This window comes from Amphiura filiformis, unplaced genomic scaffold (assembly GCF_039555335.1).
Source record: "Amphiura filiformis unplaced genomic scaffold, Afil_fr2py scaffold_199, whole genome shotgun sequence".
Classification (NCBI taxonomy): Eukaryota; Metazoa; Echinodermata; class Ophiuroidea; order Amphilepidida; family Amphiuridae; genus Amphiura; species Amphiura filiformis.
This window is the reverse complement of record NW_027305663.1, coordinates 36613-63879: the sequence shown is the minus strand read 5'-3', so window position 1 is coordinate 63879 and position 27267 is coordinate 36613. Positions and strand designations below refer to the sequence as shown.

Genomic DNA, 27267 nt, shown 5'->3' with positions numbered 1-27267 from the left:
TTGGTCATACCGGCTGCAAAAACTGACTGAACAGGCTCTACCCTGTACCCAAAATATATAAAGCGAGATGTGAAAAATGTGATGTTAAGTATATGCATGTAAAAAATAGTGAATATTCTCAGTCATCCAGTCCTTAGAATCACAAAGTTTTTAATTAAATCAAATACTGGAACTTACATTTTTTGCAACTTGCTACGTTGCGTCTGAAACCATCAGATTTCATCAGGCAACTGACCCGCTGAGTTGGTCATGTGACACTTTGAGACGGCTAGGGATCGTCTTGATGGCCCTGTCCCATGCGTGAGATAAGTTGTGTCTCAGTCCCCCTTTCTTGTTAAGTGACGGCTGCTCTACTCTCTCCCAGATGGCTTCCTTGATACCTCTCCTATGCCACTGTTCCTCCTTACCGAGAATCACTGCGTCCTCACTTAACAAGAAAGGGGGACTGAGACACAACTTATCTCACGCATGCATGGGACCAGGTCATCAAGACGATCCCTAGCTGTCTCAAAGCCCAGCGGGTCAGTTGTCTGATGAAGTCTGATGGTTTCAGACGCAACGTAGCAAGTTGCAAAAATGTAAGTTCCAGTATTTGATTTAATTCAAAACCTTATATGCGTGTAAGTTACGATTGAAAAATTGGAACGGAAATTAGACAAGGGATCTAAATAACACAGCTTTGTTGTAAAAACAACAATTTTGGAGCACACACACACACCCCACACACCCACATAAAACAATAAAAAAAAAGGAAAAATCTCAAATTTGTCTTTTTTGTTTTTGTGTTCTAGACAATACACACCAGGAAGGTTGATGGTAGTAGTGGTTGATAATGGTCAAGATCTTTATCAGGGGCATGGGCGTCAATCCCGGGGTGGGGGACAGGCGGACATGTCCCCTCCACATTTTGCGATGGGGGACACAATATCAAATCCCCCACGTTTCGGCAAATACTTCCTTAGTCTAAGTAGGCTTACTGTAAAATAACAGGCAATATTCGGTATTATACCTTGATTTTTGGCTAAAATAGTACGAAATTGTAATTTTTTTCGTGCTTCGCGCGCACTTCATGCTTTGTATATTCAAATTCACGTTGATTGGGGGCTAAAATAGTACAACAGGTTTTGTGTGAACAATACGTGTAGTTATCCCTGGAAGTAGGATTGATAAAAGTGAACAAGACGTAGATACACGTTAAGAAGCCGACTAAAATATTAAATCAGCAGGGACTAAATATTTCCTTCTTAAAATTCTTTCTTTGACACCCCCTCCCAACTTTCACTTCAAATAGTACGAAACCGAAAATATTTCGCGCTGTTCGCGCATATGTCCCAGCAAGATCGGGCCGGAATAATGCTCCTGGGTAATTTTGTTTTATTTACCTCTACCCCTCGAAAAAATATCCAGGTACGCAACTATAGAACATAGGATTGACGCCCTTGATCAGGGGTTTATCTTGCATGAATAATTAAAAAAGTGTGTTGTGATTCTAGCATCCTCTTTTTATAATATTTTTAGTAGATATCCACGAAAAAAGATTATTCCCAACATTTCAGTTGGTTCCAATTTTGCTTTTGTGAGTTATCCTGATCACACTAGTCCATAGGTCACTGATTTGTAATTGTTTTCTGTATAACACAATATAAATACAAATTTTACGATATATTTGCCAAGCAAATGAATATGCAAGAAAACATTTGCACATAAACTTTAAGTAGCCAGAGGTCTCCGGTGGTTTGAAAATCTATTACATTTTTTGAGGAAAGTGAGGAATAAGGCAGTGTATCACTAAATTGCCCTTTTAAGAAGTTACAACATTTTTAAATATGGTAATTCTGAGAGTGCACAGGCCCCTTAATCGGAAGCAACGCTTACTATAATTAAACGTTTATTAATTTTTATTAGTGAGTTTTTCGTGATTTTTGTTACAGTATACTTAGGTTTATAATCTCTTACTTACCTGCCATCCAGCACGACATTTACACTGATTAGGTCCGACACACGTCCCAAAACCAGAGCAATCTTTAACATCCTGGCAGTGGAACTCTGCGCAGTCGTCACCCTTCCATCCTTTACTACACACACACGTGGTTCCGTGACATACACCTTTACCGTAACAGTTATTGGGACATTTCACTCCTATTTAGTAAATCAGATGACAGTAATCTATTAGCAATTACATGTAATTAAAAAATAATAATGCTGAACCGCACGGTATCATTTATGATTCATACATACGCGCTATATAACAGCATGCGTGATCGGTCGATAGGCGGGCATAATAACGTTTATATACCTCATCTAAAGATTCCCGTCATCTGATTGGTTAAAAGGGCGCGCGGGCATAGTTTTGACTATGCCCGCTAAAGTAACTATTCCCCGGACATAGTTCTGCGTGTGCGTTGTTCCCATCATAAAATGATATTACGCACGCGTTAATGTTTTCGCGCATTATAATTACGCGGAAATCGTAGATTGTAATGATCTGTGCCGTACGCATTGAAACTATTACTTTCTCTTCCCAAAATCGATGCTTTTAACTAAACAGATGACAAGAATCTTAAGATTTGGTATATAAAACAAATATTGACTGCTTTTTATTTCAGGGCTTGGTTAAAATTACAGGCCCTCGGTGATCTCAAAAACATGACTATGTCCCTCGGCTACGCCTCGGGCCATAGTCATGGTTTTGAGATCACCTTGGGCCCATGCCCCTCATACACTAGTGGAAGTTTTGGATGAGAAAACGGACATTTTGATGAGAATCGGCCAAAATGGTGAGAATTTAATTTTCTCATTCTTTCGGATGAGAAAATAATAATCGGGGATTAGCAATTCCCACCAGTTTTAATAAGACAATAATGATTGACACACACACCAGGAAGTTTCTCATCCAAAAGAATGAGAAAATTAAATTCTCACCATTTTGGCCGATTCTCATCAAAATGTCCGTTTTCTCATCCAAAACTTCCACTAGTGTAGGTGTTCGTGATCGCAGTCTTTATTTAACACGCCACGCCGGTAGATGTCGTTGTAAAGCAGTGTTTGAGTTGGTGGTGGTGGTGGGAAGGGGGGGTAATAAACAGTCGATAACCGACCATGAATGATCAATTAATTGTCAATATTCAATTAAATTCTAAAACCTAACAAGCAAATGATGATCACAGACTGTCATGTTCAATCGCAGTCGCTAAGGATGATTAGGTCGGGGGGGGTAATATGTGTGTGGTTGAGGGTGATGGAGGAAAATCGATAATCGATAATCGATAATCGATTATCGATTATCGATTATCGATAATCAATCATTTATCAATACAAAATGTTTAAAATGCATAGGCCTACGCAATCGACAAAACTAGATATCTGCAGTAATTTGAAAATATGATATCTCTAAAGTGCTAGAAAACCAACATTTTTGATCATTTCTATGCATATCATATCTCATGCAACCTGAATGAACCAAATTTGTTTCCACTTGGGATTTCAACAGCTTAAAATTCAAATTTTTCGTAAAATACGGTTCAAATATTTTGTTCTGAATTGGAAAATCTCTCTTGGTATAAAATGGCAATAAGAGGGATTTTTATCGTCAATTTCAAACTTTGTTATCTTAATCATCATGGCCGTGGACACATGATACTCTATTTTGAAAGCCACCCGAGTTTCCATTTTGACAAACGAATCAAAACAAAAATATCTTTAACGTTGTCGTCAATACAAGAAAAATCACAAAATGCCTTTTCTCAAGAAAAATTTAGCACCCGAAAATAAATTTTCTTAAAAATCGTTTTTAAATTCTTTATATATGCTTAATAAAAAAAAAAAAAAAAAAAAACCTATACTAAAATATTGTAAAGTAACACGTGCTAGTATGATAGCCTTATTGTTGGGGGGTTTGTGACCATGGTCATCAGGCAAATCAAATTAAGACAAAACTCGAGAAAAAAGATAGCCAGCAGTACATAGAGTATCATGATGCCTATATAGGTGTTCGTGATCGCAGTCTTTATTTAACACGCCACGCCGGTAGATGTCGTTGTAAAGCAGTGTTTGAGTTGGTGGTGGTGGTGGGAAGGGGGGGTAATAAACAGTCGATAACCGACCATGAATGATCAATTAATTGTCAATATTCAATTAAATTCTAAAACCTAACAAGCAAATGATGATCACAGACTGTCATGTTCAATCGCAGTCGCTAAGGATGATTAGGTCGGGGGGGTAATATGTGTGTGGTTGAGGGTGATGGAGGAAAATCGATAATCGATAATCGATAATCGATTATCGATTATCGATTATCGATAATCAATCATTTATCAATACAAAATGTTTAAAATGCATAGGCCTACGCAATCGACAAAACTAGATATCTGCAGTAATTTGAAAATATGATATCTCTAAAGTGCTAGAAAACCAACATTTTGATCATTTCTATGCATATCATATCTCATGCAACCTGAATGAACCAAATTTGTTTCCACTTGGGATTTCAACAGCTTAAAATTCAAATTTTTCGTAAAATACGGTTCAAATATTTTGTTCTGAATTGGAAAATCTCTCTTGGTATAAAATGGCAATAAGTGGGATGTTTATCGTCAATTTCAAACTTAGTTATCTAAATCTTCATGGCCGATGACCCATGATACTCTATTTTGAAAGCCACCGAGTTTCCATTTTGACAAACGAATCAAAACAAAAATATCTTTAACGTTGTCGTCAATACAAGAAAAATCACAAAAATGCCTTTTTCTCAAGAAAAAATTTAGCACCCGAAAATAAATTTTCTTAAAAATCGTTTTTTAAATTCTTTATATATGCTTAATAACTTAAAAAAAAAAAAAAAAAACCTATACTAAAATATCGTAAAGTAACACGTGCTAGTATGATAGCCTTATTGTTGGGGGGTTTGTGACCATGGTCATCAGGCAAATCAAATTAAGACAAAACTCGAGAAAAAAGATAGCCAGCAGTACATAGAGTATCATGATGCCTATAGGTGTTCGTGATCGCAGTCTTTATTTAACACGCCACGCCGGTAGATGTCGTTGTAAAGCAGTGTTTGAGTTGGTGGTGGTGGTGGGAAGGGGGGGTAATAAACAGTCGATAACCGACCATGAATGATCAATTAATTGTCAATATTCAATTAAATTCTAAAACCTAACAAGCAAATGATGATCACAGACTGTCATGTTCAATCGCAGTCGCTAAGGATGATTAGGTCGGGGGGGTAATATGTGTGTGGTTGAGGGTGATGGAGGAAAATCGATAATCGATAATCGATAATCGATTATCGATTATCGATTATCGATAATCAATCATTTATCAATACAAAATGTTTAAAATGCATAGGCCTACGCAATCGACAAAACTAGATATCTGCAGTAATTTGAAAATATGATATCTCTAAAGTGCTAGAAAACCAACATTTTGATCATTTCTATGCATATCATATCTCATGCAACCTGAATGAACCAAATTTGTTTCCACGTGGGATTTCAACAGCTTAAAATTCAAATTTTTCGTAAAATACGGTTCAAATATTTTGTTCTGAATTGGAAAATCTCTCTTGGTATAAAATGGCAATAAGAGGGATTTTTATCGTCAATTTCAAACTTTGTTATCTTAATCATCATGGCCGTGGACACATGATACTCTATTTTGAAAGCCACCCGAGTTTCCATTTTGACAAACGAATCAAAACAAAAATATCTTTAACGTTGTCGTCAATACAAGAAAAATCACAAAAATGCCTTTTTCTCAAGAAAAATTTAGCACCCGAAAATAAATTTTCTTAAAATCGTTTTTAAATTCTTTATATATGCTTAATAACTTAAAAAAAAAAAAAAACCTATACTAAAATATCGTAAAGTAACACGTGCTAGTATGATAGCCTTATTGTTGGGGGTTTGTGACCATGGTCATCAGGCAAATCAAATTAAGACAAAACTCGAGAAAAAGGATAGCCAGCAGTACATAGAGTATCATGATGCCTATAGGTGTTCGTGATCGCAGTCTTTATTTAACACGCCACGCCGGTAGATGTCGTTGTAAAGCAGTGTTTGAGTTGGTGGTGGTGGTGGGAAGGGGGGGTAATAAACAGTCGATAACCGACCATGAATGATCAACTAATTGTCAATATTCAATTAAATTCTAAAACCTAACAAGCAAATGATGATCACAGACTGTCATGTTCAATCGCAGTCGCTAAGGATGATTAGGTCGGGGGGTAATATGTGTGGTTGAGGGTGATGGAGGAAAATCGATAATCGATAATCGATAATCGATTATCGATTATCGATTATCGATAATCAATCATTTATCAATACAAAATGTTTAAAATGCATAGGCCTACGCAATCGACAAAACTAGATATCTGCAGTAATTTGAAAATATGATATCTCTAAAGTGCTAGAAAACCAACATTTTTGATCATTTCTATGCATATCATATCTCATGCAACCTGAATGAACCAAATTTGTTTCCACTTGGGATTTCAACAGCTTAAAATTCAAATTTTTCGTAAAATACGGTTCAAATATTTTGTTCTGAATTGGAAAATCTCTTGGTATAAAATGGCAATAAGAGGGATTTTTATCGTCAATTTCAAACTTTGTTATCTTAATCATCATGGCCGTGGACACATGATACTCTATTTTGAAAGCCACCCGAGTTTCCATTTTGACAAACGAATCAAAACAAAAATATCTTTAACGTTGTCGTCAATACAAGAAAAATCACAAAATGCCTTTTTCTCAAGAAAAAATTTAGCACCCGAAAATAAATTTTCTTAAAAATCGTTTTTTAAATTCTTTATATATGCTTAATAACTTAAAAAAAAAAAAAAACCTATACTAAAATATCGTAAAGTAACACGTGCTAGTATGATAGCCCTATTGTTGGGGGGGTTGTGACCATGGTCATCAGGCAAATCAAATTAAGACAAAACTCGAGAAAAAGATAGCCAGCAGTACATAGAGTATCATGATGCCTACACTAGTGGAAGTTTTGGATGAGAAAACGGACATTTTGATGAGAATCGGCCAAAATGGTGAGAATTTAATTTTCTCATTCTTTCGGATGAGAAAATAATAATCGGGGATTAGCAATTCCCACCAGTTTTAATAAGACAATAATGATTGACACACACACCAGGAAGTTTCTCATCCAAAAGAATGAGAAAATTAAATTCTCACCATTTTGGCCGATTCTCATCAAAATGTCCGTTTTCTCATCCAAAACTTCCACTAGTGATAGCAGTCAATATTTGTATATTGTTCCAGGCTATCCGGTAATAAACAAGCCGCGCTAGAACCTATTGACGCTCGCGAGTAGGATACACGCACGAATGCTCGCGAGCTATTTACGCAAAGCGCGAATGATGTACGCAATGTTCGCACGCATCCAAACACGGTGGACTGAGCAAGTAAACGTTTTCTTACAATAAGCATTGGAAAACTTTTAAAAATGATATGGAATTAGTTGTTTTTGGTCTAAAATGACAGTATTTTTTAGTTGTGAAGAACAATAACAACAATTTCTCAAAGCCCTACCTTAACAACACGCAGAATGTTATTTCTAAAGCCCTCGGGCAGAAACAATCGTTTAGTCATGAAAATATATGAATGAACCCCTAATTCACGACTTTTGCATGTACACTATATGTATCTTAACTTATGTAAATATTTCCAATATTATTGTAAGACTACATAAGGGTATACTAAGTATTGTTGGTCGAAGCAGCCAAAAAATCGATTTTCATTATCTGAATCAATAAATTATTGAAAAATAATACTTTGGTGTTTTGCAAAAATTCATTCTACAAATTTCAAAACTTGCTTAATATATTGTTGTTAATGAGTTATGTACGTTTTACAAAAGTGTTGTTGTTTCAGCCCTCTTTACAATATAACTCAAGAACCACAGGACCTACAAAAGTATATCTGTGATATTTGAATTCTTCTACACGCTCGCTATGAATTGAACAATGAAATTTTTGCTAAAGCTCACGACCATTCGCAAGATGCTGTGAACTACTTTTTTCTGCTGTTTCGACCAACAATAGGCCTACATCGTACAATCTTAAATGAAATTTAAGTAGCTTTCGTTAATATAATTCAAAATTGGTAAAAGTTGGTATCGCTTACTTGCTGAACGTGTGCATACATAAGGCTGCATTACCGAACACGAAGTTTCACGGACTCTATAATCATTCGATGACTCGGATAATTCCATTATAAAACAACGCCGTTGTAATGATTTCACGTCCTGATTTTAACATGTTTTGAGATATAATAAAGTGAAAGATAAAAAGAGATAAAACTGTAGACGTCGTAACATTAAAGAGAATAAAAAGGTGATTTAAAATAATATAACTTTTTGTACATACCTTTTGGAACAATGTTTGATCAACACTTTTGCTGCCAGGAAGGTAGTATAACCATATTCCACTAGGAGAAGTAGAGTACTGGGTGCGATTTTTCAAAATCTCGTGCAATATTAATGACGGCATAGTCGGCAAAATTGCACCATCGACCTTGAGAAAAGATCAAAATTTGATTGAGACACCCACATCCACATACATAGTATAAGTTTTTCCAGAATACAAAGAGAACTGAGAAAGGGAGATGGAGAGCCATACAGAAAGACAGCACAGAAAGAGAGACAGAGTAAGTGACAGAAGGGGGAAAGAGTGTGAATGAGAGTATATGAGAGTTACAGACAGAGTGAAGAAAGAGACGGACAGCACGACAGACAACATAAAGACAGATAGACAGAAAGCCACTCAACAGTTCGAGACAAAATAGTATTGTAACGGCTAATTTTACTTTAATTGTTAATTTAGGCCGCGTATATTGTTAGATGTACCTAAAAGTAGGAGATATTCATGAACAACATCTACTACAGAACGAATATATAATTCAGTAGCTGCCTTTTATGTACCATAAAATGATTGCATTAAACGTGGTAACATCCAACAATTACGATATGTATGAAACTGTACCTTGCAAGACTGCACTGCTTCGTCAAAATTGACGGCGCCACCTTTGTATCCAAAGCAATCACTACCATATGCAAAGTATCCAACAGGACAATAAACTGTTACGAGAGAGAGAGTCATAGGTTACCCTTTGGGGTTTTTTTTTCAGGGTTTCAAATTCTACAGCTGAAGCTAATTTTAATAATTTAGATTTACTACTTTTTACTTTTAATGGGGATGATTGAAGTGTTCGATATTTTACTCATCTGTATAAACATGGCTTAAATCGAATTTGGATCAATTTGGATCGATTTTGTAATGTAATATACTAAGTCACAGCATGGAGGTATATAAATAAATGGAGAATGATCGCCAGAATTCTAATCTCCTAAGTGGAGATTATCCCGTTACCTCTATTCAATGAGTCACCAAACTTGAATTGACCAGCCACTTCAGCCAAGCTATTGATATCCACGATGGTTATGAGCCTCTACCATGGTTCATTGATTATCACTCCCAAAATTTCCTCATAGGAATTGACCCTACAATGACCCGTACCGGAAGCCTTGTAAAAGAGACTGTATAATGACGTCAGCTAGTCAATCAGCTAGTTCAAAGTCACCAGTTTTGATAGCTTATAGTTTCAATGTATGATCGTGCGAAAACCCGAAGAAATTCGGATGTTCTGTTCTCAAGTTATGAAACTGTTTTCTACACTAGTTGTGCCGTAACTTGACAAATATACTTAGTTTTCATGTTCATATATCAAGCTTTTAAGGGGGTCTGAGGGAGTTCAAATATAGTGCAAATGAAAGCAAAACGTTTTTACCTTCCGATTGTGAAACAATTATGTTGGGCCAATTTGGGCCATTTGAGTTACGAGCGAGAAAAATTTACCGGAAGTACTTCGGAATTCAAGCAAAAGTGATGATCAGACAATCTTTTCTAGAGAGAAATTGATATATGGAATGTATAGGCCCTATATACTTTGTTTAAACAGTTTCTCATAGTTTAGTGTATGATAATCGTGATTTTGGTTGAAGCTTCGGGTCAAATTGATTGAGTGCCATGACGGATATGTCATGTTATTGTTTTTAAACTTTTAATTCTGTATTGTCATGAAATCGTATAGGCCGCCTAAATCATCATCATTAAACTTCTCATTGTATAATAAATAATTAGCAGTATTTAGGCCTAAATGATTATTAATATTATTAGGAGGCTATCATTTTCTTTGGAGGAGGGGTTCCAAATATACGGGGGGGGTCATAACTTTTGGAAAAAAAAGTCATAGGCCTAATTCAATTTTTTCATGACCAAAATGTAGGAGTCACAAGATGACAACAGATAAGGTGTTTCTTTTTCAAAAGACTGATTTCTTGATGCAATTTAAGCACTCAATTTTTGGCGAAAATGAGATTTTGATATCAAACTTTTATGAAACATGAGCACTTAATTTCCAATAAGTATAAACTTCATTTTACCCCATTGAAATCAATGGCCAGTGAAACAGACTTCACAATGTAATCAGCTTAGCATAATCAATATAAACCTGAAATTGCCTATTCAACAATAATTGGTCATAACCAACGTAGTACAAAAGAGGCTTGGCTGGATCATCCTCCATTTATTTATATACCTCCATGGTCACAGCATCCAATTACTTGGTAGAGACCAAGTTTTGTCACTTATGAGAACAGGCCAATATGAGAACAGCTCACCAGACCATTCAACCATTGACAGAAAACCAGTTCTGTCATTTGGGATTGAGACCAATGTAAAGCTGGTCCATCCAGGATGCAGCCAATTTATACTCTTATGCCTAATCCTAACCCTCAACAACAATACACGTGTACTTTTTATGCAAAATAACGAAAGTATACTCACTACTTTCGACATGCGATGGAGAGCTGAATAGATACGGCTCAAATATAATATCTGGATTTCCAATCACAATGTCCGAATCTCGTAAACTATTTCCAATGCGGTAAGCTGACGTTGTCCCCCACCAATTATGAGTTGCGTTTATAATTCCAGATCCTGAAATCGCATTCATCTCATAGTCGTTTGCCGGATTTTGTAGAACGTTATTGTGGAACTGGATACCGCTAGCGCCAACTTCAATGGTGTACTTTTCGGTACTAAATTGTCCGAGATTGTAAGCAATTAGGTTATTGGTACATTCTTGAGGTTCAGGTGGTATAGTTCCTTGCTTAATTAAAAGCAACCGTTTTCCCGTGTTATTATACGCTGTGTTACTGTCCAAGTTGACATATACTCCATTGAATTCAACCATACTCGCTGTATCTATGGGAGTGTTGTGAAGAAGAAGATTGCCGTGAATTTGAATAAAATCTCCTAAATTGCTACCTATCCCTTCCACAAATACCATACCTTCGCCTTGTGTGTTGTACTTGAACTCGTTGTTTAGAATACGATGCATAGTTTTGTTACTGTACGAGTCGTCATCCAAATACAGCTCGATTCCTCCCAATTTAGTGTTCCCGTTCATTAAGCAGTTCTCCATATTGAAGCGAGACTCGCCATTAATTCTAAATGCGATCACATGGTCACCAACAGATGCCTCGTTTGATAAGAACTGACATCTTTCTATATATATGCGACACGAATAAGGCAACATAGTAGAGACCCCATATATCAGTCCATTAGGTACGATGTTGTACGTTATTCCTCCTCTTTTGTTTTCTGCAACAATGGAATCACGGATCGTATGTTTCACCAATCCTGCAAATGGACACGTGTAGTAAAAACAAAATAAGCAAAGAGTTAAGTATACTGTGCCGTGCGAAAGGTAGGTCTTACCACGACCTTAAAGGCATCGAAATATTTAGAACTAAAATATCGCTGGAAGTTTCTTGATATGAAAATGTGCCTTGTGTTAAAGTTTATAGTTCGTTCCCAAATATGGCCGTATTTAGATATACAGATTATTTTTATTCACAAGAAGACTGAATGCAAATATTAATTCTTTGAAGCAATTTCCATTGTATCCAATTTCACCAAAAATACCAGGACTAGGACCAGCGATCACAACAGAGACCAGGGGTCTTTCTAGCTTCAAATAGCTTACAACTAAATGACCTGTCCATCACATGAATGTATGAGAGTATACAAACTGTATCACGTTTATCTTTCGGTAATTATTCAGAATCACTGTGTTTGTTCATTCGATCGACTGACTACTAAACTTTGCATCATAAAGACCAGGAACATTGATAAGATGAAAAAGAATTATTTGAATTTTGTAGGCTACTATAGCAGAGCAGACTTAAAGAACATTGCTCATTTCTGCTGTTCATACAATCAACGATACATATAACAAAAGTCCATTATCACTCTACTTACTGTTCTTATCCGAAGTTGTTATCCTGATATATGCCTCTTGTCCATAGCGTTGAGCGTGGTAGGAATATATACGCAAAGTCCTGGTTTCTGGGGGCGATACAACCGTTACATGATATGCATAGTAATATGTCGCTGTGCCTAAATGTTTAGATGTTTCATGGTCGTATATGTTTATGTAGTTATACCAATACTTAGGAGGTATGTATACCTGAAGAACAAGAGTCTCATTTCTGATAGATTGAATTAGAACAGTACACGTAGCAGAGCCATAATTCTGTTTAGGGGGATTGTGCAAATGCAGATCGGCAGACCTGTCTACCATGATTAGATTCTCAGTTTCCGGTCCACAAATCGGAATGGTTTTGAAATAACATAAAGAAAATGCAGAATTGTCATCTTCTTCATGTACCACTAAACCAGTCTCTTTGTTTTCGACTGTAGTTACATTATCGAGATCCAGCATTACGTTTCCAACTTTTAGAAGCACTACGCCGCTTTTAGTATTTTTGACGGTTACATTTTGTAGTTTAAAGTCAGTTACTGGTGTATCCGTCAAGATCCCATCCGAAGACGAATTTAAGATGTTGACGTTGTTAATTTGTGGACTGGCGTGCCTAATGAATAATCCAGGGTAGGGTTCGTTGTGAAGATAGCCAGTATTTATAATATCAACGTACTCAAGAATAGATTTTGGTTCATCTACCTCCTGGTTTCCAATAATTCGAATTCCGCCCCATAGTCCATTCTCACATTCTAAGCCGACGTCTTCATGGTGACCACAATCATGTATCCCAACTCCTCTTGATGGGCATCCAGAGAGCATGGTTTCACTTCCTGTGCACCGTACATCATCAAGCCAAATCCTATCAGGTGGTGTCCCAGTAAAATCCCTACTAAGATAGGAAACGGGTGATCCCATACCGAGTTGACGGCAAACCACTCGAGCATCGTTTGAGTCCCAGTAATCGTCGCAAACTGTTCCCCATTCTCCATTCAAATATATTTCAAGTCGTCCATGCCACAGTGATGGGCCGTCTTGTAAACGTATATTACCCCAAGAAATATCTGTGTAATTTAAATTAGCTGCAGTCATTACAATACGGTCGTTGTAACTGCCGCGAGCAATCAGAGAACCCATGACGAGTATTCCAATATTTGGCGCGAACCTCATTTCTACTCCTTGTCCAATTGTCAATGTTACATTGTCCGGAATAGTGATATCAGACCGCACGAAATAAGGACTTTCAGAGGCTGTTAGGGTTTCATCTTGCAGTAGCATTCCTCCTAATGGCTGACTTTCGCCAAGACTGTCATGTAAAGATATCCCCAAAGAATTACTTTCAGAAGTTAATGATGGTGAAAAGGTAACACCTGGTCTATCATTCCAGTCGTTTATGTCAAAAATCTTTTGAGCTATCTCTGAATCGTTGCCAGCATTCCAATCATTAAAAGTGGCATCCAAAGACGCACTAACATTATAAAACGTAAATCGTCCTATGCAGAACTCGAACAGAAACCCTTCATTTTCGAAGATATTGTATTGGAAGATTCCACTCAAGTGTCGCGTGATGATAGTACATGTCAGCCCATGGTCACCCGAAGTACCTGTTGGAAAATTCCCTGTTAACGAGTTACCATGGAAAATATGTTCGAAATCAGAAGTCATTGCTGAAGATAATGGCACTCTTTCAAAATATTCCACTATATAAGGAGCAGAGTTATTCAAAAATACATTATCCTTTATGTGACACCTTGGCAATTCGTTTGGTACTCTAAGTACTTTTGCTTCATTCGCTTCAAATATATTGTTGATGACAGATAAGCTAGAATATGTATCAGCTCTTTCTATGTTTACTATGGTACCTTGATTCTCACGAAAGATGTTGTTCGAAATAAGTATATTAAACACAGTTCCATAAGAGACGTAAATGGTCGTTTCAAATGTTTCAAAAAAATCGCAGCTTTCGATAGTAAATCTTGGTATTACCATGTTAGAACTAATAGATGATCGAGAGCTTATTATTATACCTTCATATTGCGCATTGCTAAATGTACAGTTTCTTATTAGCCAGTGTACAGCAATGTTAGCAGCAACATTTGCACTGTACGAGTCAGCAATGTACAGCGCCTGTGACATAGAACCGAAGCGAGTGTCCTCAATTGTCATAGTTCTGTTGCTGATGATAGCTGTACCACCTGAAAAATCTATTCCAACGTGCATATCATAAAAGCTGCTTTGAGATATTACTAACGGTGTAGTATAAACCTGCAGTCCATAAAACGCATCCGTTAAATCTGCTTTGTAAAGGGAGAGTTTCTCAAACGCTCGCGAGAAGTAAATACAGTACCAACTAGAAGAACACTTAATTGTAACATCGCTTGCAATAATTTCCGTCCATTGACTCGGGTCAAAGTACATGCCGTAAGGACTGCTTAAGATGTGGACGATATTTGTATTTGTAATTGTAAATGTATCTAGCTGCTTCCGAGTTGGAACTTCAGTACTACCTGTATATAAATGACAATAGTATTCATCATAGTAACAAACGAAAGGTTGAGATTTAACCAATTCATATTAAGGGATGTGGTATGAACATTTGGACATGAGAGCACTTCAGAGATATCGAATTTCATTCGGAATACGAAGAATGTCCTTTGATATCAAATAATTTTGATTTTTTTTAATTCGCGATATAATACACATTTTATGGCAAATGATTAAAAATTGATATTTTTGATATTTAACAGTCCTCGAAGTAAACTTTATATACTCGTATCTAATGACATGTACTTTAAGTGTATGTAGCTGGAATGAAAAGTCGATAATCAATTGACAATTTTGACCTTTTGTATTGAAGATATGGATTTTTTCCCCAAAACACACAAAAAAAACTAGGTCTTTTTGGGAAAAATTATTTTCATCCCAGCTACATACACTTTAAGTACATATATCATTAGATTTAGAAAGTTTACTTCGAGGACTGTTAAATATGAAAAATTAAAAAAAATCAAATTTTAATAATTTGTCATAAAATTTGCATTATATCGCGAATTTCGAAAAATCTAAATTATTTGATATCAGAAGGACATTCCACTTATCCACAAAAATACTGTCCAAACGTTCATACCAGAGCCCTTAAGCTGAAAGTAATACAAAAAGAAGTTCCAATTAATTATATCCTCTTTTTAATATTATTATTAGGAGTTTTTGCTGGGTTTTGTCTTTGTGAAGCTTAGCCATGAATAATATGTTCATCATGTGTTTTCTTCTGCCACTTTTTAATCATAAGCTTTTATTTTATTATAATAAACAATCTTAACTTAAAATACTATAATCATAAAATTATGATCTCCAAAACCACTCATTAAATAAATTATTGCTGTTATTTAGAATTTTAGATCAAAATAAAGCTTTCCAACTTGGACCATACGTATTACCAAAGTGGTTGCAACCCCCAGGTTGTCAAGTCGTTGTACCATACAACTTGGACCTATAGTTTCAAATTGATTATCTGATACCACTCTGAAAATATACACTTACATGTTAATCCCTGTTATAATTTTTAAATATTTATTACTTATTAATAACGACACATTCAAAGAAATGCACTATAGTTTGGAAATAATTGAGCAGACATACGAGGGGAAATGCCTAAAATACAGCGAAGACGAACTTCCTGAGTACTCACCTTCAACTCCCTTGACGATGAGATAAAAGAGGTAATAATAGCTTGAGTAACTTGGCTGGTGTTGAATTGTTATTGTAGATCCTTCAGAAACCACCGAGTTGTCATGAGGAGTACTACCGGATATACTGAGTATTGTTTGGCCTTGTTCTTCAACCGTAATTCTAGCGTAATCTGATGAGTATAGAACAAATACACCCACACGTCCATTTGAATATATGTTGCTGATCGTAAATATTCCATAACAAGAACGAGATCCACTCAACGGGGGTGACAATATCAAGCTGTCTTCCAAGTCAAGTGTCTTATTCAAATGACAAGTGGATATCTTATCATGAGGTTCTACCCATTTCACCAATTCTGTATGCATATTTGTAGTTGGTGAGACATACGTTTCGTAACAGTTGTGGATATTCCAATTTTCAAGATGAACGCCGTCTGAATAACATTCAAATGCATATCCGGTACAGTTTGTTATCGATATCGTTGACAATGGACGTATCGCATGGAATGGGTCAGCGTACAGCATCTTAACCCCTTTACTCGAGGATAAAATGTCCAGGTTATGGAACTCATGGTGATGAAGATGAACAACCATTGCTCCCGTACTTATAATTGAATTTGTATCGTGACGATAACCAGCGTGTTCAATTGTCACGTGACGTAATACACTTACAGCATTATTCGCGGGAAAAACCAAACCCGCCCATTGAGGGCGCCTGCACTGTATACTGACATCATAACTATGAGATGTACACCAGGCGGTGGCGTCCTCTTTAGGCTTGCAATCGAGTAGATCTAATTCTTTGCCTTTGCACGCCACTGGATAATTCAATATTGGGCCGGTACCAGGCTGATTAGGGTAGAAATATCCGTTTAGTACGTCAGAATATCCGAGTTGTCGACACGCAACGCGGGCATTTTCTTGTGTCCAATAATTGCCACAAACGGAATGCCATTCTCCCTCTACAAACAGTTCAAGCCGACCTTCCCATGCGGTGCTGCCGTCCACGAGCCTGATGGTTGTTGCGTTGGAAGACACAGTATTGTCTGATGTAACAGAGTGGGGTTCAAAGGAGATTTCATGGTTGGTATTACCGTCCGCAATTAATTTGCCTCGAACAAATATCGCCGAAAATGGAGAAAAACGTAACGTAGCACCTGAACTTATACGCAAGACGGATGATTGTGGAATGGATATGTCTCGATCTACATAATAATCGCCGTTTAAGAGTGACACATTCCCCTGCACAACACCTCCGATCACATCATCACGTACAAAAGGCACTGCATACCTAGTTGCATTGGGGCTGATGACATCAGTTAAATCAGCAGACAAAAGGAACGGGAAATAATCGATGGTAGCGAATTCATACCTATCCTGACGATCCCAGATATATTCCTGAATTTGGATTTCATCAGAAGTACCCCACCAGTTTAGGTCTGCTGTAACATGGGAACCAAAGTTATCTCCAGTTATTATCAGTTGTAATGGGAAAAGCGGATTCTCTATAATATTTTCTTTGAATAACACGTTAGGCTTGTCGAAAGAAACAACTGCGACAGGAAGAAACGGGGCTTCACGGTGGAAGAAAGGATATGGTATATTATCAACAAGAGTATTTTGTGAGATGTTAAATATGATTCCCACTCCAGAAACACCACTTTCAATACGGAGAACAACTTCACACGTGTTATTAGCCAATGTGTTGCCTTGAAATAATATCTGGTCCAGACCATCTGAAGAACGCCCGTCAAAGAACACAATGTAGTCCGCAGAATTTGTAATGAAAGAGTTATTTTTATAGTTAGCAATTCGGTTAGAGTGTATGACGTGGGGAACTTTATAAATAGAATTTGAGGTCCTAAGTTATTTTCGAAGGAATTATGTTCAATAGTAAAGGTTGATATTGGGCTTACAGAGAGTGCAAGGTTTCCGTTTTCTGCAAATGTGTTGTGCGATATAAGAGCATTCCCATACATGTCATAATAATAATAATTACAACGCTCAGATAGTTTCAATCCTCCGTGTATATTGTTGCTTACATTGCTTGACAGCATCTCGAAATTCCATCGGTAGTTTCCGCACCAATAAGGCTCGACATATAATGCAATATCTCCGTTGTCGGTGAAAGATGTGCTCGTTATTGAGAATATAAATACGTGCAAACTTTGTCGTGTAAGGAAGTTAGTGTAGATTCCATTCCCTGTGTTATTCATGAAGTTACACATGTCGAAGTACATTTCACCATAACCTTGCGTAACATGTAAGCCAGTGCCTTTGTTGTGCGAAATGTCCGTATTTTGTAGCAACAAATGCCCGTACGTCTGTTCGATGTTTATTCCATGATGAGCGTTATTACTGATATTTGAATCGCCCACAATAAGTCTTCGACGCATGTGCTGTACTTTTATCCCGCCGCTATTCTCCAATAAGTTAACATTTTGAAGATGTAAATCATAATCCATCCCTATATTGATGAAAAATAAAGAACAAAAGTACCATTAAATTTGTGTAAAGAATATCCATTTGATCATTACGTTTGCGATGTTGATGTACAAAGTAAATTGAAAACAATTGAATTTATTCCATTTCGGACGCGAGTTGTTAAACGGCGATGAACAACGGTGAAACATGATTGAAAACAATGCACATAGTTATTTTATGAGGAATGTTACCGTAGTTAGTCATTGTCACTCAACTTTACAAGGAGATCAGTGATTTCTTTGCTGATGTTGCAATAAAACTACAGAATAAAACGACATTGATTTTGCCGCTAATACCTCCAAAATACTGAATTCAACATATAAGCGTGTATACGCACACAGCCTCCAGACTTGACGAATTATACGCGCGCTCGAGTATGTAAGCTATGTTCGCGTATATGTGGCCGTACACTACGAATGAGCCGTAAAGTCGGCAAATTGTATTCTGAGTTACAGTGTAAAATGTGCGTGAAGGTCGTTTTCATAGGTACCACAATTTGGTGCGACAAGTTTCTCATTCGATAGCGTTTAAACCAATCAATAATCATATTGCTGAAGAGGATAATAATCTTCTACCTATTTCTATAGAATCCTTAAATAGTTATAGTCTTTGTTTGCTTTGGTTAAATCCTGTTCAAGTGGTGGGTTACAGAGCATTGTATTTTGTCCAGGTATGTATGACCATTAATAATGAGAGGACATTCCTGAACCTCGTTGACTTGGGGATGATTTGAAATGACCGCAAATTATGAATGATATCTATTACCAGCAATGTGGAAAAAGAGACAGATGTAGAACCCAAAAAAGGTACCATTTTGTTGAAGAAGCAGAGTTCAACAAACCATAACCCCGCTTCTGGATATCGTTTGAAGTCAAATGATATACCATTTTAAAGCTTATGATATCTATTTACACGAAATAAAACAAAATTGACCGCGAGCCGACTTTACGGATGATTCGTAGTGTACGGTCACATACTGCTACTGTAAAAGTGTAGATTCATCACGGATTAACAACGGTTGCCTCTCCTGTACAAAGGTATAGGATGAGTTGTTGAATATATCAATATTATTAAGTCTGCACAAAAAGTAACGCAGCTGTTATAAACACGCATATAGCTTCAGAACTAATAATTGTTTTTACAATATTTCAATATAGAGAGAAGGATGATTTATTTACGCGCATTTTGATACCCCATTTGTCCAATGTCGTTCAATATTACCAATACAGTAGTGCTTTTAAAGAAAAATACCCGAATTTAAAAGTTGCAGTTTACAGCGATCAATGGATTATGACAGCACTGTAGCACGTAAAGCCCGCCATTATCTTCGCGCTTACTTCAAATCAATACAAATAGCTACAACATTTAAATTCGGGTACTTTTCTTTCAAAACACTGCTGTATTGTTGATATTGAACAAGATTGGACAAATTGGGTATCAAAATTCGCGTCAATAAATCATCCTTCTTTTTATGTTGCAATATTATGAAAACAATTATTAGTTCTGAAGCAATAGGCGTATTTATAACAGCTGCGTTTCTTTTTGTGTAGACTTTATAATTATAGTATACAAATATTGACTGCTATGAGGGGCATGGTTAAAATGATATGCCCGCGGTGATCATGGTGATCTCAAAACCATGACTATGCGCCCAAAATAAATTAAGAGAAATTAATAGTTTCAATGCGAACGGCAAAGATTCCAATCTGCGATTTCCGCGTAATTATAGCGCGCGAAAACATTAACGCGTGCGTAATATCATTTTACGCTTGGAACAAAACACACGCATAACTATGCCCGGGCATAGTTACTTTTGCGGGCATAGTCAAAACTATGCCCGCGCTTATAACCAATCAAATGGCGGGAATCTTTAGATGAGGTGTATAATAAAATATATCATGCGATCTAATTTTGACTTTTCTATTTCACGAGGTGGCAGCAGAGTGAAATGGAACAGTCAGAATTTGACCGAATTATATAATGTTAGTATTGCAAGAATATAAGTGGGTGGGCAATTTGTTTTTAAAACGCAACAGTCGATATTCTAAAGCTTGGTCCAAATCCAAGAGAAGAACCAACTCTAGTAATTTATGTGGTTTCAAATTATATCGGCCGTTGCCTTTTTGATAGAAATGGTGTTTGTTGATATGCACAGTTTCCCATTAAATCATAACATGCTGTTGTACATCCAAGGTCAAAGGTCTTTTAATCCATATTTGGCGTTATTCTGGGACTGTTAATCATGTCTTGAAAATAGACCTATATTGGTCCGATGAGATGCACCTGTTAGTTACACTGTAATGCTTTCCGTTGATACTCCGCGATAGCACACCGCGAGCACGCGATATCGCACCGCGCGTACGCGATATCGCACCGCGCGAACGCGATAGCGCACCGCGCGAACGCGATAGCGCGCGGACGGACGGACGGACGGACGGACACTCTGTGATTAGTATTATGATGTATTCTGATTACAAGGTCAAAGGTCAAACAATTGATGGAACAAACCAAACGGAAGAAAGACAGAAAATATTGCATTTTTGTTGTTTAAAGGACCAAAGAACTAACCTTCCTGAACTGTGATTAACAATGTAAAAGAGGTATGGTAATAATAATCTCGATAAACTCTCACTCGCAGGCTATTGGTTGTTGTGGTTATGAGTTCTCCGTTTATTTCATAAAGCTCCAGAGAGGCCAGTAAGTCATCCGTGGTGTTTCCGTTCCAGAATTCTAAACTAGAATAGTATGAGTATCCAGAACCAGATACAAGGTAGGCTGTTAATGTGGTTCCAGGTGGCGATTGAAAAATCTAGAGAAAGGAAAGAAAGTTTGGTGAAAGGATACACTCTAAATTTTACAACGGTTAATGTAGCTGTGAACAAATAGTTGAACCGTTTGTTGCACTCTCTTGATGCTGCGTACTTTGAATAAACATGTGTACATGCAGTGCTTATATGATATAATTACCATTAAATGGCCACATGTGTCAAAATTTGTCTTTTGGTAAAGGGCTCGTGATTGTTAGAAGACAATTTATACGGCTTACTGTATTTTGCGAAACGAAACGAAACGAAATGAAACGAAACGAAACGAAACAGATGCTTAATAATTTAATCTAGGTCATTGAAACACATGAATAATTACAAATCATAAAAAATCATAAACTGGTTTAGGGACACCTTAAAAATCTGTTTCGTTCTGTTCGTTTCTTTTTATTTAGTTTCGTTTCGCAAAATACAGTAAGCCAATTTATACAAATTACACCATGTATTTTCGGGACAAAGTGCACTAACACATAGTTGTCCCGAAAGTATATGCGTATGTTTTTTTCGGGACAATTATGTGTTAGTGCATGTTAGTGCAGTATAAATAGCCAAGAAATTACTTTTACCAATTACGAGTCTTTTTCCAACAGACAATTGACAACTATGGCTGCTTTATTGGATTTATATTGTAATTATGTTCACAGGTTTATTCAAAGTACCTAGCATCAAGACAGTGCAACAATCGGTTCAACCATTTGTCACAACTGCATTATCCGTTGCAAAATTTAGAGTGTACGTCTTTATGGATATTTTCTCTAATTTTAAAGCTCATATAATATTTGAATGAAGCTCTTGGCAGCGGTGTTAATCGGCTCAAGTTCTATGTGTACATGGATAGGATATTGGAGTCTTGACGCAAAGCTCTGTCTGTGATTTGGTATCAATAGCACCATGTGTCCTTTTTTTCTCAGGGCTTTGTTTAAACAAAACAATGTTTTGCCAATTATTATTAAAATATCGCTGCTGATATATATGACCTTATAAGAACAGCCAGTACTTACATAAAAGCCAAAAATGGGTTGCTTGTGCTCACAAAAGGTTACTATACATATACTATGATATTAAATAAACACTAGTCATTTTAAATTGACCAACACCATTTTGGGATGGCGTATGATAAGGGTTAATCGTTAAATAATCTTTATTGACTTGTTCAGAACGCAAGCGGTATATCCCACTCATTGACATGGACCTGTACAGAGTGATGTGGTCTACGCTATGATTACCCACTGGAAATGCAGTATTTAGTAAAGCGCCACTAAACGGGTGTTAGTTACCCAGTATGAAATCCTAATGGTGTTTATTTGTATAATTGCAGTGTACCTGTACACATTCGTTTGGGTTTATAAAGTCGTTGGTAGCGTGGTCCAAATATATGTATTTATCTACGCTCATGCCATAACCACAGAACTTGTAGTGCTGAGAATCTTCAGGGTGTGTATTTCCCCCGTAATCAATTCCAAAGCCACCATTGTCGGATATGTCAGTCCCATCTACGTAAAGTTTTCCTATACCAACGGTTGACACATGAAGTCCTGTTGCGCTATTCCTGGCTATACGACTGTCAATTATAGCTGTTTCAGCGGACAAGTCTGAAAATTTAACGCCATCGCCAAAATTATTTTCGACGCTGACGTTGTCTAGAAAGGGTGGAATCCCTGACGCAGTGATGGCCGGTAAGATCGTGTACTGTAATGTGTCATCATCGAAGAAGAAGCCAGCGTATTCAATATCGGTGTAGCTAAGAACAGATTCTAAAAAGTAGTATTGACTTCCTGGATCCATTGTAATCCAAGCCATGAGTTGTTGTAGGGATTATTGACAGTTAATGTGTCACAAACCAATCCAATATCTTCACCGTGTCCTATGATAGAGCAAAGAATCATGGTATTAGATCCTGTGTCATATACTGGGGTACCCAAAAAGGTGGTTTTGTTACATTTTGATGTGCAGCTTGGATTTCAAAACACTGTCGCTTGAGTATTCCTTCACTTAGAAGATTCAATTAGGTCTTAAATTGAGGCTAATTTATTCTATATTACTCATGTAATTTCCTTAACATACAAAATAGGGCAAAACAACTCAGGTTGAACCATGTTTTTGATATTTTTAATAAAGTTGGCCCAGACTATCTTAGGTCAAATTTTACCAGAGTTTCAAACGTGCACCAATACAGTAGCAGAAACAGTGCTCCAAATTTTCGTGTTCCAAAATCCACTACCATCACTTCTGGTTCTTTTGCCATTCAGGATTGGGCCATCTTACCAAGTGCAATCAAATCAATTTCTGATAAACCAAGTTTCAAAAAGTCTGTAAAAACTCATCTTTTTAACCAAATTTAGTTTCTAATGATTTTAATCATGTTTAATTACTTTTTTACTTTTAATATATTTGTTTTTGTTTTTATTTATGCCTTTTGCCCTTCTATGTATAAAGGACCCCTTCGGAAATAAGCCTTTGGGCTTAAAGGGCTATCCTGTGATATCTCCTTGCTTTGTTTTTTATGTGTATTATATGTTATTTTATCTTAATGCATTTTATATCTATTTACCTTATATTGTTGTATGTGCAATATGGAGATACCGAATCAAATCAAATCAAATCAAATCAAATCAAATCAAATCATGTTTTTGACCTGTTTTAATTATTTTCTTATGACGTTTGGCATGAAATGTACCAAGGGTGGTTGAGGATTAGGGGGAGGGATTCGTATCATAAATTTGGTCTAAAACCCCCATTAAAATTTGAATCTAGTAAAAAAATGTCTAAATGAACTCCCAGACATCTAAACCAAGTAAATAAATACAGAAGGTCACTTAAAATACTAATACTTGCTCAGAATGATTGTAAAATGTGGAAAAAAGAGGTGGGGTTAAATGCCCACTTTGTGATTGTTTTTGCCCGCACTCTCTCATTTAACCGATTTCCATACAAAAAAGGTGTCAAAATGCTCAGGAGGATGAACCACTTCAAATGAGACGTGTAGGTAAAATGTTTGAAACATTTCATTTTTTTGTAACACAAAGGTACCCCAGGTTGTGACACAGGACCATTATAAAGATTAAAAGTCCTCAATAATGGGTGAGTCTGTCAGAGGCATTTAGAATTAAAGAATCAACAAAGCTTCTAGAAATAATCACACATGTTTTTTTTTTGTGTCTGTGACATCATTATCCAAGAACCTAAAAACAAGAGTGAACTTTATATAATGTAAAGTAGTTAGGTAATAAAGTAGTAAAAGTAGTACAGTTTAATCCATGATTTTCATATCGCTCTTGTAAAATTATCCCAAGAGCTACTGACTTTTTACTTGTTAGTTAGGTTGAAATAGTCATTTCCTTTTATATTTAGGTGAAAATCGCATGTTCGTAGAATTTTAAGCGAAAATCAATTTTACTTTTGTCATGTTTGTACATAGCCAGGATTTCCCAAATTTGCATGGGTGCGCTCACATTATGACGTCATAGCGACATTATGTGGGGAATGTTTGTACTTATTTTGCTATAGCTGGATAGAGTAGACCCATAGCTATACATTGGTAGCAAATATAACGGTATCTGACGTTAATAACTTAAAATTAGGGGTTGCATTTTGCAACAACCCCCTCCCCCCTTCGTAATCCGTATTACAAAATATGGCTATATATAATAGAAGTAGTGGTAATGGTAGTGCTAGTGGCAGTGGCAGTGGCAGTGGCAGTGGTGGTGGCGGTGGAAGTGACAATCTGGTACTGTGGCAGAGCATCATCAGTAGCAGCTCCTTTTTCAGAGGGCAACAGTATTTTTAAGCGGTTCCGCGAATATTTTGCCCCTCAACAATGCCCTTTTTGTGTTAAGACGTGAACGATATTTCAAAGATATTCTTCTTTTTGACGTGTATAGGTCCCAAATTAAGGCTTTCGAGCAATAATATGAGCATGTTGAAGAATTTTAATAATTATGCACGGTTATTTCACAGCTGTTTGTTTGTTGTTTTATAGATAAAGAACACAATTCTGAATACAATTTCGTGAATGTGATAAAGTACTCTTTTTTTGTCTGTTTTGAGAATCTTGTTTCTTTCCCACAAGCATGCGTACCCGCGGATACAAAGAGTGCGATGCCGGACACCTGCATCAGTACAGACCTTTTTTCCTTCTTCCCATCACTAATCATGCACTATTCCAGGGGGTATGACGTAGTACATCATCCTCGTAGATCGTGTGTGCATCTGATGGTCCTTGTAATTATCTTAAAATAGGCAAACTGATTCCATATAAATGTGGATTATCGTAAAGGCCATCGATGTTACTAATTACGAAATTATCAAAAACACGAGTGATGCGCTTATAGAGCAGCAGATTTCTTTTTGACATTGGGGGATGGGGTTGCAACAAAATTCTTGAAGTATAGTAAATCCAGGACCTTTTGGCGACAGAATAAGTTTATGATACAAATATTGAAGCTAAGCTGGTGTCATGAAATGTGGTGCAAAAGTGGAATAAACTCGCGCGGTGCGCGCAAAAATGTGCACCTCTTGGGCTAGAATGGCCAAATACGTGTATGAGGTTAATTTGCTCAAAAACCCACATACAGGCGTCAACATTGGGGGATGATTGTATGGACCATCCCCCTGGCAAAATAGTGGGGATTTTTTCCCCATCCCCCCGGGATCTTCGCCTATGGTAGCAGTAGAAGGCTGCCAACTTACCGCAATTATGAACGCCAATACCATTGTGGTTACAATTCCACAGTACAAGCTCATCCCCAGAGCATCCCACGTCGTCCAACCAAATAGGTCCAGTAGTGCCATAGCGGTAGCTGTAGGTTGCAGACCCACTCAGATATCCCAACTGTCTGCAGGCCACCATGGAATCACTAGAGCCCCAATAATCATCACAAACGGTTCCCCATTGGCCGTTGAAAAACACTTCCAGTCTGCCTTCATTGAATGTCGGTCCGTCAACGAGACGAATTTGGTGGTATCCAATAGGAACTGAGCGGTTTCCATCAAGACCAGTGAATTTAATTCTGTCTGTTTCTGTGCCGTTAGCAATAAGGGAGCCTCGAACAACTGCACCAACATTGGGTTGAAAATGAAGTTCAACACCGGGATCAACAAGAAGGGTGACATTAGAATGAATGACCAGGGTGCTGGTTACGTTGTATGGGCTACCAGATATGTCTAAAGTGGCATCTTCGGTAATGTTCCCGCCAATCTCAGATTGACTGGATGCAGAGTGGAACAGCAGTATGCTAATTAAAGCACTAAATAGTGCTCTATGGATTGTTTTCACACCCATCTGTACCTGTCCCGTCAGGGGACCCTAGCCAAATGCTAGGCTTGGTTAATCCTGTACCTGATGTAAGAAAATACGAAATGGAAATACAAACATTAAATACTGTTTAATCTTTAAAAGACTATTGACCTCAAATCTTTTACCCGTTTGCCCTCACAGATAACTTCCAACATAACATATATTAAATAATTGAATAGATTATACAGAGCTGGAGGCAAACCAAACTCCAAATGAAATGAAAAGAGGAACAAATGTCAAACAAAATATGTAAAAGCAATAAAACAATGTGGCTACAAGAGAAAACAAAGAGCAGACTAAAGCCAAAACAGAAATAAATGCAGAAAATTAACGCCGTCTGTTGACTGCCACACATATATACACACACCCCCACACACACCCCACCCCCAATATATAAACACACACACATATATAAATACATTTAAAGCATTTATATAGCGCTGCTACATCAAGGTCGTAGCGTTTACAAAGAAACAAAACAATCAAATAGGCCTATACAAAACAAGCCAAAATTGAATGATTGTGAATGATTTTTCATTGATGTAAACAACGACCAAGATTTCCTGGTGCAGTATAATGAGCAGGATCTGGAACGAGCAGAAGTGTGTTTATGATGCTGTTTAGTTATATGA

General features: G+C 36.9%; 1 protein-coding gene across 1 annotated transcript; it reads right to left on the bottom strand.

Annotated features, from left to right (window-relative positions):
• Window positions 1–1145: 1145 nt before the first annotated feature.
• On the bottom strand, window positions 1146–26620 carry LOC140145288 (protein bark beetle-like). The gene is made up of 8 exons (XM_072167048.1): window positions 26029–26620; window positions 22663–23114; window positions 21083–21323; window positions 16030–17766; window positions 12341–14848; window positions 10862–11719; window positions 1961–2139; window positions 1146–1151 (listed from the first exon to the last, which is right to left on the bottom strand). The coding sequence occupies exons 1-8, from the start codon at window positions 26618–26620 to the stop codon at window positions 1146–1148; spliced, it is 6573 nt and encodes a 2190-aa protein (XP_072023149.1).
• Between the last annotated feature and the right edge of the window lie 647 nt (window positions 26621–27267).